This window comes from Cryptomeria japonica, chromosome 3, assembly GCF_030272615.1.
Source record: "Cryptomeria japonica chromosome 3, Sugi_1.0, whole genome shotgun sequence".
Taxonomy (NCBI): domain Eukaryota; kingdom Viridiplantae; phylum Streptophyta; class Pinopsida; order Cupressales; family Cupressaceae; genus Cryptomeria; species Cryptomeria japonica.
In genome coordinates this window covers 195,527,899-195,542,238 of record NC_081407.1, presented here as the reverse complement: position 1 = coordinate 195,542,238, position 14,340 = coordinate 195,527,899, and the positions used below count along the sequence as shown (strand labels likewise).

The 14,340-nt window shown below is 37.4% G+C and overlaps 1 protein-coding gene across 4 annotated transcripts in view; it reads right to left on the bottom strand.

The window, feature by feature from the left end:
* The window catches only part of LOC131051859 (uncharacterized), a 101,681-nt gene that overhangs the window by 27,461 nt on the left and 59,880 nt on the right, over window positions 1–14,340 (bottom strand). For all 4 annotated transcript variants that reach the window (XM_057986461.2, XM_057986464.2, XM_057986462.2 and 1 more), the window contains one exon: window positions 2,058–2,255. In XM_057986461.2, the coding sequence (XP_057842444.1) occupies window positions 2,058–2,255 (198 nt within the window). The remainder of the gene's footprint in view (window positions 1–2,057; window positions 2,256–14,340) is intronic.

Sequence of the window (14,340 nt, the reverse complement as noted above, 5' to 3'; positions counted from 1 at the left end):
GCCTACGGTTGTAAGCGCGTACACTCTCATTTTTGCCTTGCTTGGTATTGTAGATCTTAGCCACAATCTCGTTGTCATCCCTCGGGAGTTTAAATTCCTCCTGAAAGGCCTTCTTCAGATTATTCCATGTTTTGTGCTGGGCGTCGAGGTCCCTGTACCAATCAATTGCAATCCCCCGAAGGATGATCGTAAAAGCCTTCAACCAGTGATCTTGGTCATCTTGGCCATTTGCCTCCCAAATGGTTATGCATGTTTTGCAATGTCGTACGAGGTCCTCCGAGCCGTCTTCCGTGAACTTCGACAGTTTCTGCTTCTCTTGGGTGTTCAACATTGTTTTCACTCGAAAGGTACGTGTGTATTCACCTTGTGTGCCGGACCTAGGTGGACTGTTTCAACCGCTATGTTCCAATGCTTTCCCTGCACTCTCGGCCTCTACACATCCACCTTCAGTGTCCCCAACACTCTGAGTACTTCCAAGTGTGTCGAACCTGAGTGAACTGTTCTGACTACTACGTTTCGGTGCTTTGCTTGCACTCTCAGACACGTGCGTCCTCTACACGTCCACCTCCAACATCCCAACACTTCGAGTACTTCCAGGCTTCGACTCGTCTTTGTGCTCCCTCCGGCCGAGGGTCGGCAGATCACCTAATCGCTTGGTCTTGACCACCCTGTGGCCTCTTCTCACCTTTAATGGGATCTACGGACATGAATCACTCAAGGCTGACCCGATTTCTTTTAAGGCAACGACACCAAAATGTTTGCTGGTACAACTGGTAAATTAAATACATGAAGTAATAATGTACATGACAATGCATACTAGACACGGCAGTAAAATATATCTTTATTCACACATGCAATTATTACAGAGAAGAGACCAAAGATGGTCAGCCAAGGATTCCAATAGATCCGACTATCTCGTACTACCTTACTTGGTGGTACACAACATATTTAAAAGGACCCGACGGTTGCTGAGAGGTACAAAACCATCAACCAACCGACACCTAACTATCGAGAGTGACAACCCACTTAATACAATTAATTAATACACTATCGGATAACCAAAATTATCAAACATAACAAATGCGTTTTATGCCAACTACAAAGGATTGAACCAGAACAGCTGATTCGGCTCTGTGTGTCCTGAACTCCCTTACAACATTGAACTTTGGTCAAAGCCTCAAGGTATGGTCCTCCAGATACTAGAAAGGGAGATAGCACACTAAGTCTTCTCAAATTGCTTCAGTTCTTATGAGCTTATTGATTGTTTTATTGTTTTCTCACAGCATTCATTTTTCATCCAATAAGGCATGCTTCATACTTGGTATGATGGTTAAATATCTTTTCACTTCAAAATTATTTATGCACTTATCAAGACTAGGAATCTTTGGAATCTCTTTAAAACATAATATGGTTCTCATTTCAATATAAAACAATGATTAATAAAAAGTGCATTCATATCAGATGGCTAAAAGATAAAAGTCCATGCAATTAATATTTATAAAAGGTTAATATTCATTGAGAATAAAATACAATGGTAACAATACATGCCCTAGAAATTAAAAAACTAGATTCTCAGACAAAATAAAAGTCTTTATCCACTAGCAACACGAAATTAATGTTGTAGTCAAATACTGGGGAATGACAGTGCTTATGGGGGGATGCATAAAACAAAGCAGAAATATGGGACACAAAAGCCTTTCAAGATCATGTTCTTGGTACAATTTAGAAACGTAAGCATCAAATTTTAAAACAACTAACATCATCATTTAGTAAGGAAAAGGATGATGTTGGTCCAAATGTTAAATTCTTCATCATCGTCATAATAGTATAAATATTATCTTATTTCACAATTTCAAAAAAATAATAAAAAGGCCCAGTAAATAGATACATAGCTCAGAGTCTCAGACATTAGTTCAGATACAAAGAGAGACACTCATGAGTTACAATTCTTAGTTGAAGTAAAATTAGCCACATTGATAAGTTATACAATTATATCTTTCTTGTAATGTAGTTAAACTAAATGAAATAAAGCAAAAACAGGAGATTTGGTAACAAACCTCATGAAGAAAAACATCCCAAATCCGAAGAGCTAATGGAAAAGGGAATGAATAGGAGAACACAGTTATAAACCACTGGCTTGCATACATGCTTGGATTTATCATTTCCTGATCAAAATGTGCTCCTAGCCTTGGCAGTTGTTCCTTAACCAGTTTTTCAAACTGAAAGAGATATTGTTGTACAAGAGGCAGTCCAACCTGTTTCACAAAAATGCACGACAATAAGGCATAGAGAAAACAGAATACAAGTACACATTCAGTGATATCTATCAAGGGATCATAAATGATAATCCACAATTAAAACATCCTTCCTAAAACTAGAACATTCACAGGAACAATAACCATACAAAAGGAGGTATAAACTAGCCAAGGAATAAAGAAGCAGGATAAAGAATAAAACAATCCAGACCATTTATGGAAGGTGGGTAGCCAAAATTAAAACCAGAATTGAGGATTTCTAGGAAGGCCCAAGGGTTATTTCATCATAAATTATACACATATATGTATCATTGTAAGTTGCAAGTTCCAACATTGTAGGTAAGAAGGGAAGACATGCATGAATAAAAATAAGTTACATACAAGTTACAACCTATTTAACTCACATAATCATACAAATATAATGATATTCAATTTTTATGGTTCTACAATTTTATATATGAGAAAATGCAGTCCATAAGTCCAGTAAAGATTATAGATCAATTGTACATTTAACTTTTTGTTGGGAAAAAAAATTGGAATCAAATTAATTTTATTAAATTAAGTCTGTTCATAGACAGTTGATTCAATTTTATACAAGCCACACAACTTGATTAAATGCACACTGCAAGGCAGTAGGAATGCACAGCAAAGTTGGTTGATGAAGTTGATTGTTGGTTTAACTGACTATCTTTAATGTTATAATCAATGCTAGATTTCTGGATTAGATTGTGTGATAGTTTTTGCATCAATGTTTCGGATCACAATCCGTGATCCATCATCTTATGTCTCCTTGCTCTCTACTATCCTGACAATGGATCACAGAGTGTGATCCAAAACATTGATGCAAAAACTATCACACAATCTAATCCAGAAATCTAGCACTGATTACAGTTATGGATTGTGGAAATCTGATATCATTGATCTTTGATGTTTTTGCATGATATGAGGAAAGAACTGCTCAAGTTCCAAGCATCTCAGAATCTAAATTACATTTTGGCCAAATCACATAATGAATTTGCTAACAGATTTAGTTAAAACATCAGTGTTAGAAGTCACAATAACCGCTAAACAAGAATTGCCTGATGCAAAGAGAAATTAATGAAAGCAAATCGATACAAATATAATTAAGCATTTCAAACAAAAAATAAGCTTGACAAATGGCACTAGAAGCGAGCTATAATTGAGCACTTGGGAAAAAGATAAATGTTTTCCTTGAAGCCAAGTGGTACAAATTTACACTTACTATGAAGCTAAGATTGAGGTGGAAAGAAATTACTAGGAAGGTATAAGAAGCAGTAGAATGCACAGGTGGAGTTTATATAATGCAGTGCTGAAGTCATATATAGCTTCAAAAGGCCATTGGTGTATTCAGTTAAGATTTGAATCCCCATCAACTTCAGTTGGATTTACGGGGTTTGCTACTCATGCACAAGGGTAACCAGTACTGACTTTGTCGACTCTATCAATGATATAAGTTACATTTACAGCTCAGGATTCATCTTCACATATGGAGCTACCTCCTGAGTCTACTCCTATATTTGAACAGCATACCAGTGCCTAATGGGTATTACAGGGATGACGACTGATTTAAACAGGAAGAGATGTAGGCAAAGGTTTCGATTCTATGTTATACTTTTCTTATATTTGTTCATATATCTTGTCCACAAATTAAAGTGCATGGTCTAAATAAGAGGAATGATCAAACAAAGCACAATGTACTTAAATGCCTTATGGCTTATAGTTTTATTTGTCATAGTTATAACTTATAGTATGCCAACATACAGAATGGTATGCTTATCATTGTTCTACGCTGTGTCTTTGACATTAAGCCTTTGTGGATCTCCATTAGCATGAAGACCTGATTGTAAACTTAGTTACATGTAAATTGCTAAGTAGCGATTAAAGCATTCATATTTTCCTTGTCTGTGTATATCTGTGAAAACCCATTCTCACATTGTATTAGATTAATTAATTACTACATAATAGAATAAACTACAGAGGAAATATATAGGTTCTTAAGCTATGTTTTCTATTTGTAATAGTTTTGTTACATATATCATCAGATTATTCACTTAGCATAATTGTTACTGTCAAACTTAAGTACAAGATTGTTTTTTGTAACCCTATTGGTGACACTTTGAGTAATTTAACTTTGAATATATAACAATCCTTCCTAATTATTTAAATCAGATCACTGTATTGATTTCGACATTTGGTATCAGAGCTTGAGAAAGAAGCAGAGCACCACTGCATTCTTCTCTAGTTCTACATCAGTGTGAGGAGCTCAAGACCACTCTCAATAGAAGATCATTGTCCCTAGATTTCTTCAAAACACAGACTTCTGCTATATCAAAGCTGGCACTTTAATAAAAGGATTTATGGAAGGAGAAAAGAGAGTGGCAGTGGACACAGTAGATCCAAAGAAATCTGCAGTGATTTGCACAAATTCCTCCTCCTCCTCCTCCAATGCAGTACCCTTACAAAAAAATCACACTAAAATCCTTTTCGCATGTTTGGTCAGGTTAATTGTCAGTTTGACACATAAAGATGTTGAATGCCAAATTGTGCCATTGTTGCTTGTATTTGGCTTGAGTAAAGTTCATTGTTTGAGGGAAGTGCTAATCAATTCGTCAAGTTGATTAAAAATATTTCTTCAGAAGAGATAATGATGGCTTGAAAAAGGTGGAGGGCTCAAATAATCATTAAGCAATTAACTTGAATGGCAATGACCAACATAGAACTACCTATGATGAGTACCCCAGGTTTACAAAATACGAGACCGTTGATTTTGAGAGGCAAACAGAGGAGGGTGTAGCAGAAGTAAGAAGTATTGGATCAACTTGGATTAGTCAACATCATGGAGGGACAGTTATAAAATGTTGTAACTTGCATGCAACTACAATTTTTTATGATGATTTTCAATCATCATGAGATTCATATCATAATATTGATTGTTGTATTTGCTTGTTCATGAGACATTGTACCATTTTGTTTTCAAATATAATAGAAAACACTTGCCCAACATTCTATAGACTCATTTCATATGCTTTGTAACTGTTTTTTGCATTAAATTTATATTTTCCAAGGAATTTAAATATATATTTTTAACTTGTTGAGGTTTTGGCAAGTTTTTACCAAATTACCAAGTTCAAGCTTTTGAACCAACACCTTATTGCTCCAAAACACAACACCCCCCTATCTCTCCACTTACACAAAAAAAAAATCCTTATTACACCAAAAAGACAGAACTACTAATTTGCCTATCAAAATTATCCTAGTGTATTTTTCTAAACAAAGATTGCTGTAATATATAGGATTTTACCTTCTAATTACTTAAGTCTCTACATAAAATCAGTATATCAGTCCTCCTATGCACTCCATTTAAAATATTAAGACATTAAATGTTTTGAATGTAAAAGATTTACATCAAATCCTAGAAATGGATTTTACTTTTGCTGGATCTGCAGATGGAAAAATATTTGTTAATGAAATTGACACTGGATTGCAGGATATTGCTGATGTGTATAGAAGATCAGGTATCTATGTTAATGGGCCATAGAGAATCTATTTCAGCTCCACCTTCATGATAAATCCATCATGGCTAGTATCTGCTGCAGAAGATTGCAATTCATATTGTTTGTTTCAGGAAGAACTTGAGCACTATTAGTAAACTTGTTTGTTTGAGGAAGAATTTGATAGTGATAAATTTTTTTGGGGGGCGACTTGTTATACGGTGGTTTCATATATGATCCACTTTGACCAAGTTCCCATGCTTGCTTTAGGTTCCTCCCCTAGTGCAAGCACTAATAAATTTCCTAACATTTAATAAGTGCACTAGGGGGGGAATTTCATAGTGCATAAATTTATGCGAATTGAGCACTAATAAATTTCCCAACGTTCCCCCCCTAGTGCAAGCATGGTAAAAACTTCCACACTTTCAACTGCAGTATGCCCAACTCTTATGGCTCATGATCTTGATTCATATGAAAGGCATGTGTCATCACCCTTCCATGGTTTTCATATAGACCTCATATGTTTTCTAGGATTACTACTAACCTTTTGAAAATCCATGAACTACATTACACTAGTGTTTTTGTTCATTACAATATTTAATATATAAGGAAATACCATACACATGAATAGAAATGGCCACTGTTGTTGATAGTGCCACTTGATCTCAAACAACAAAGGAAATTATAGAGTTGAGACTACTCCTTCAAGGCTAATGTTTACCTTAATTAATGTAAACACCATACCAGACATATTCATAGGCAAACTATTTAGATGTATTGCTTTGACATCATCATCCTTTACTTTCTTATTAATGCTAGCTGGCTGATTTAGGGGAGAGTGGAACTTACTTATATGATCTGCCATGTTTGCACCTTTATCCATCTTCAATCCATGGAGTCTGTGCCTCAATGTAGTCTTGGCACTTTTTGCTTCAGATCTGAAAAGCTTGTTTAATGACTCCCAGATCTCTTTTGTAGACTTCATGAAATCTACATGGTGTAGGTACGCTTTTGACAAGCCAAGGCCAATAGTTCTCAATGCTTTTTTATTTTGATAGTTCACTTGGCAAGATCATTTGCATTAGTTGGAGGGATTGAGTTAGGTTTGACAACATCCCAAAGATCTTCTTCGATCAAGTGCAACTACATTTGCATTTTCCAAGTATGAAAATCTCTACCTTCATATTTTTCAATGAAACTTATACATGACTAACCCTTAATCAAAAGAAATTAAAGATGTCAAACTCCACTGATAATTCACCTTAATTATAACATTTTAAACATTGACAAACTTAGACCAACTTAATAATAAAAAAAAATTAAACTTCAAAGTAAAATAAAATTCCCAATTGATCAAAAACACATCCAGCAGCTACTAAAACGCCTCTTTTCTTCTATTAACAGCTTTCACATTTTAAAATAATTTTCTAAATGATTTCTGGGTTTTCTTCTCCTATTATTCACCTTTCCAATGAAATTTGAATTTTTGTGAATCTGTTCCAAACCATTTGTTCAAACGCCCTTGTCAGAGACTTCACAAAAGTTGCAAAACATGATCTCCTTCCTTCAGATCCCTCACGCCTTGTCAATTTTTTTTATTATTCTCTTTTTCTAGGATTTCAAAGTGTTAAATAGCTCAGCAAATTTTCAATTTAAAAGTGAGAACACAATTCTTGAATAGCAGCAAGTAGAGGAAAATACGACATAGTCTTAGCAAATTATATTTGACCAAACATAGAATTTCAATGCCTTCTAGATACTTAGCCGCCTCTTTCTCCACAGGCTCTCAACTCTCCATCGCTGGTCATTTCTCTTCCCACTATTCAGTAACTGTCTCCAGGGGATTTCTGGTGCTTGTGAGCTCAGCAAAAATTTTCAATCAGATTTGATGATCATAAATCCTGTGCTGATACCATGATAAATAGTATTGCTTGTATTCACCATACCAAACCATCCAGGACAATACATTTTTTTAGGAATGAATCATTCTAAAATTTCCCCCCTTGCAGTTTTACCTAATTCTAGAATTAGTGAGTTGTTAAAACAACTCGTAACAATTAACAAGTTAAGCACTAACAAATTTCCCAACATGCACCACCTTATTGGAAAGAGAAAAAAAATTGTAGAGACATCACTAAAACCAATTAGAGATTCAGGGATTAAAAATGCAGTGTCCATTGTTTTTGAAGGCAACTGATTGAGGGGCAAGTCAAGAATGCAAAATTCATTTCCAAAATCCTCATTGAGTCCATAGACATGGTCAGTGTTGTGTTGTGCAAGTCATTATGGACAACGAAAAAAATTGCAAGGTAGCAAGTGCTTTGGTTGAGGAAAGCTACGTGCATGATTTTTAAATACCATGTACTAGACACTCCTTGTTAATGCAAACAATTCGCACTCAAATAGAGTTGGTGAAAACTATATACACTAAGAGCGAGGATATTCAAATGTTTTGATAAATCATCATATGCCACAAGGCATCTTAAAGACTTGCTTGAATTTAGAATTGTTTAAGGTAAATTTAATTTATGCCATATTTACTTATATTTTAATGTGTTATTAGCATTTTTTACACACCATTAAGTTGTTGAGATCCAACTTGCATCACACAATCGTTTTGAGATGACTTGTGAAGGTACAAGAAGTGTTGGATGTCATGGTCATTAGCCACCAATGGAGTATTTAGAAGCAGCCAAGTTCAAAGAGAGCCCAAAAGGTCAAGTCATTGATCTTGGATGATGATTGGTGCATTCATGTGGACTATGTTTTGAGTTTCACCGAGCTTGTAATGAGTATAATCAAGTTTGTTAATACAAATGACCATGTTTAGGGGAAATCTATGATGGCATCAACTCTATGATAGAAAAAATAAAGGTAACAATAGCATAGGAGACTGAACTCAAAGAAATATTTCTCAAAGTGTGGAAAAAACATTCATGAATACTAAAACAAGATGAACACACCCTTGCACCTCCTTGTATATGCATGGTCCCCCAAATATATAGCATGGAGGGATACTTTCTTTTCCAAGGAGAATGCCACCATATAGAGATAGTGAAGTTACTAATGTGTACCAGATAGCATTCCAAAAAATATTTTCAGATCCAAAAGTGGTGGATAATGTTAGAAAAGAATTTGGCAATTTCATCTCAAGACAAGATTATAGTACTTGTACTCTTCAAGATCAATACAAGAATGATTCTCCTACATGGTGGTACCTCCTTGAGCAAGATTATTTATTCCTCCAGCCTCTATCAAAATTCTATCACAAGCATTTTTTATATTTTAACATTCTTAGTACTTAACATTTTTTGCATTTTTTAATTTTTAAGTAGTACCGAGTCACTGACTCTCTCCAATTTTAATAGGTTGCAATTTGTTCCGTTGAGTGGTATTGAAGTGCACAATCTTTAATCCACTTAGTGAAGCATCACTAGTTGGCTGCAAAATGCGTAGAAGACTTAATCAAATCCAATCCAACTAACATCTATCACATAAGGAAGTTGACTACAAGGGGTAGTAAAGAATTGGGATATAACCCTTGAGTGTGCTAACTTGGATGCATCCCTTGTAGAGCACTGCACATGATGTACCTAGTGAGAGTGGCACTCATTAGCTTGTGGTTCAAATGATGTTGAACCAAGCAATGACTTCAATCTAGATGCTCTTAATGAAGATTGAAGACCAATATAGAGTTTTTAGTCTATTATTTTCAAATTTTATAATTGTAATAATTTTCATTTGAATCTTGATTCTTGACTCTAGAGTCCAAGACATATATAATATAAGACATAGTATTGGAATTTTTAACCATCAATTGACTATTACTATCATTTTTATCACTATCATTGATCACTTATGATCAATTCTGTATATATATATATATATATATATATATATATATATATATATATATATATATATATATATATATATATATATATATATATATATATATATATATATATATTATCGAAATCGTGTACCAAAACTGGCACCTCAGCCCTAACCCAATTAAACTGTGATTTTTAGAAAAAATCTATATCTTTTGATTTGCTGATTTATTCCGAAGACCATTTTTGCTACTTTGAATGAAATAATCAAATATCAGATCACAACTGAATAGATTCTTCTTGATCTAATCTAATAAATCTTGGCTCCATGTTCCATCTCCTCAACCATTGTCACACCACATCTTCTACAGGCCTCAAATCAGAACCACTATGATAATGCTTGTAAAAAAAATTTTTAGGATATAACACAAAAATCAGCAGCAATGCTTTAATCCATTCATTCAATCATCATACATAAATAATACAAGGTTGAAAAGGGGTATTTAATCACCTGACAAACAACCAATACTAACAAATAATTTAGTTAATAAATTAACTAGAAAACCACAGGAAATATATGAGTGAAAAGTGGAAAGACTTTTTGTCTTCAATGAACGGGCATAATTGAGAAAGGATGATTGGCAACTATATGGTGAGTAATGAGAAACCATTGAAACCTTCAAAATTATATGTTCTTCAATCAGCACCAATCATGACACAAAGTTACTTCAAAGACCTTGGCACAAAATGCATAGAATTGCTCCAAGTGACCCAGAAAGATAATGAATAGAAAGTGAATGGCCTTCTTTCTCCAATGAATGAAAAGAGGAGAACTTCAGAAACCATCGACAAATCATGGCACAAATTTCAAACTTCCAAACCCTTGGCACAAATCCAGTCGGATTCCAAATAATTTGCAAATGGAGCTTACCATACTAATGTAATCTCTATATTCTCATTGAACAAACAAAACTTGAGCTAAAGAAAAATGAGCCCAAATATACACATCGATAAAATATGATAGGTCACTATAAACAGTCTTCACATTTAATCCCAACGAACAGTAAAACACATCTTAAAAGATAAATGAAATTAATAACATATTTGAAATTACACATATTGATACATGTGACAATTTATATACGTATTTATGCATCCTTCTTTGCTGGTTAATTTTTTATTTTTAGCATTTACTCATTTTCATATTTATTGCATGCATTTATCTACTTATATACATTCTCCTATTTCTATTATATAATTTCATCCTTTTACAATCATACACATTCATATATTCTTTCTTACACATATATAGTTCAATAATTTTATTTATCAATTTGCTTATTTATTAATATGTATATATTCTTTTTTATATATTTGTATTTTTTTTCTTTTCTTCTTTCTCTCATCTATCTTTACCTCCTCTTCCTCCTATCATGTTCCTCGTTCTCCAGTCCTCCTCCCTCCCCTTCACTTTTTTTTAATTTTATGTCTGTAATCTAAATCTTCATTATCCTCTTACAATGGATCACTGAGTGTGATCCAAAACTTTTTTTTATTGAATGAAAAAATATAGACAGTGAATCCAGAAGCAATCTTAATATTAATACTACATAGACTGGAAAACTCATACCAACTATGCAAAAGGGAAACAATGATTTGCAGCCCCTTCATTATCCTCTTACAATGGATCACTGAGTGTGATCTGAAACTTTTTTTTATTGAATGAAAAAATGTATACAGTGAATCCAGAAGCAATCTTAATATTAATACTACATGGACTGTGGAAAACTCATGCCAACTATGCAAAAGGGAGACAATGATTTGCAGACCCTTCATTATCCTCTTACAATGGATCACTGAGTGTGATCCAAAACCTTTTTTTATTGAATGAAAAAATGTAGACAGTGAATCCAGAAGCTGTTTGCCCTCTCGGGTAAACGGTTAAATGCAGAAAGTAAATGCACAGAACATAATGGAAATATATTAAATAACCAGCCTTTATATTAATTCCACAGTCCATGTACAATAAGTGCTTATAACATTACATCTGACACGACTAACATGCTCCTCCTTTGAAGAAAAGGTACACAATATATAATACCCGAAGGGGCGCGACACAACCGTCGCGACTCCAACTACCTACCCGTCGGCTAACTAACTGACCGCCGTAACTCATTATTACCGACGACAACATAAACATAATATACCAACATAACATAATGATTATTCTCGTCAACATCATCCCCCCCAAGAAAAGAAGTCGACTCCGACGACTTAATATAAAATAGAGATGAACGGCAGGAACTACTGACACCAGTCGGGCCCGGATCTTATACACTTGCTGCGTCCTCGCCTGAAAACCCTTTTCTGCTACCATCCGATGCTCAAGTGCGGAATTCACCAATATTGCTTCCTTTGCCATCACAGTCCTCCTGTGCCTAACCCAAACTTGTCTGCAAAACCCGTTTTTCAGTCTCAGCTTCCACCACTGCTACTCAATTGATACTATCTCCCTAGCCAATTTGTCCTCGATGGCCACCCGTGCTGCTCTCCCGGCATCCAACTCCTGGGTACGCTGAACTAAGTCTCACGCGACTATTGCCTCCAACTTGGTGGTCAGCTCCTCCTGAGCCCTCTGTGCATCCACCAAGGCAACCTCACGTCCAACCGAGACATACTCCGAGTTCCTCAAAGCATACCAGTCATGCCTGGAGGTGGCCACAATCCGCTGGCACAAATGCTAGGAGACACCTCAAATCCTCCATCACACTCCCCAAAGGCCAAAAACTGAACTGAATAACTCCCTGGTGTCATACAACTGCGCTGACCTGCAATGCCTTCCCTCAAACTCTGTTTGTTCCCAACCTCCAAATCCGTCTCCCTCTACGACTTATGGCTTCCCCGCCAATGCTTAGCTGCGGGCTTCTTCCTCACAATACGGACAACCACAACACTTCCCGTGGTCTTCTGTAGCTCAAAATAAACTGGGGGTCTGGGGGCAACGCCCCCAGCGGGGTCGAGGGGCAGCGCCCCTTGCGGGGTCCTTTCTGTGATATTTTATGATGTCAAAACCCTTCTTCTACACTCCAATATTTTCAGTGTCTAGGCTCCAGACTTCAGCAAATCATTTTAAATCTGGCCGTCGTCGTTTTTTTTTTTTTTTTGGGCACTGTAATGTCCCCAATGGCACCTCGGCCATACAACCTCCCTATACGGTCTACCTGTGGCGGTCGGCCCGTGCTTTACCCTTCACATCACGTGGTGGCGTGGTGTTCGGCGTCTTCTTCCCTTTACCCCTTGCTGTGCGGTGATGGCGGTGTGCGGGGTTGTTTTGTTCTTCGTCGCGGTGGTGTTGTGCGGCGTCTTTGATGTTTGGCGGCGTTTTATTCTTCCGCGGGCTGCTTGGTGACCGCCTTCGGTGGCTCCCACCGCACGATGGTGCCACCGTCGGTGGTTCCACCACACGGTGGTGTCACCGTCGGTGGTTCCACCGCACGGTGGTGCCACCGTCGGTGGTTCCACCGCACGGTGGTGCCACCGTCGGTGCTTCCACCGCACGGTGGTGTCACCTTGGTCCCACCGTACGGTGGCCATTTTCCCCTTCTTTTTCTTTTTTTACCGTACGGTCGCTGTCGTACAACCGTGCGATTTGTTTTTTTCAAATTTATTTATTTATTTATTTATTTATTTTTAAGTTGTCTAGAGAGTCTTCGGCTCGGGTCCCCTGTCTCTGGGATCGCCCTTCATCCTTCTCGGTTTTTCTCGCCCAAAAGTCTCCTGCTTTTGTCCCATGCCTCTCGAGTTGCTTGCCCGGCCTCTTAGGTCCCCTTCCATCCTCTCCGGTCCCCCTTCGAGCTCTCGGGTGTCCGTCCGGCCTCTCGGGTACCCTGCGCGCTTCGCGTGGTAGGGTTTCAATTTGGGCCCGTTGGTGGCAAGTCTATTTTCAATGGCCATCGGAAGACCTGGAACCACAAATTCTATAGGGACCACGACCTCCTTCCCGTACATAAGAAGAAGAAGGATAATAAAGATTTTGAAGACTGCGGTCTTCCATACAGGGTTCCAATCGTTGCCGACACTCTTCGGATTATTTATGCCGCTAGGGTTTGGGGCGTCTCCCTTCCAATATTCTCTGTATTCCGACAGGTACACCTCTGTTGGTTGCTCTGATTCCTCTACTTCGAGCCTGTAGCTTTGGAACATTTCGTAATCCTCCATTTGCCAATGGAAGAGCCCGTTAGTCGAGCATACCTCATCTTCAGAACATCCCTCCAATTCTAGCACCCCTTCACTGTTCGGCTCCATCACGTTCTTGCCCTTGCTTTCATCGGGACCCCCTTCCCCTTTATTAGAGTCCTCTGAGTCTGAGTCTGAAGAGGCGAGCTCTTCGCCGACATCTTGGGTGTGTAGGTCTGGTATATTTCCGCCCTCCCTTCTCCATGGAAAGGGTATTTTTCTTCCAGTTGTCGTTTACCCTCGCGTTGATCAACCACACTCTCCCCAGGATGGCGTCATAGCCTTTCTTCTTTGAGGGAATAACCACGAATCTAACAAGAATGGTTGCGTACCAATCGTCACTTGCTGGGCCATCAACAAGCCGAGTGGCTTAATGCCGTGTTGGTCCGCTCCCACCAGGTTGAATGTGGGTGGCCACAGGGTGGGCTTCCCCAGCCGCTTCCATGTTTCTTCTGGTAGTACATTCACCCCAGATCCACCGTCCACAATGGTGTCCTTCAGAAT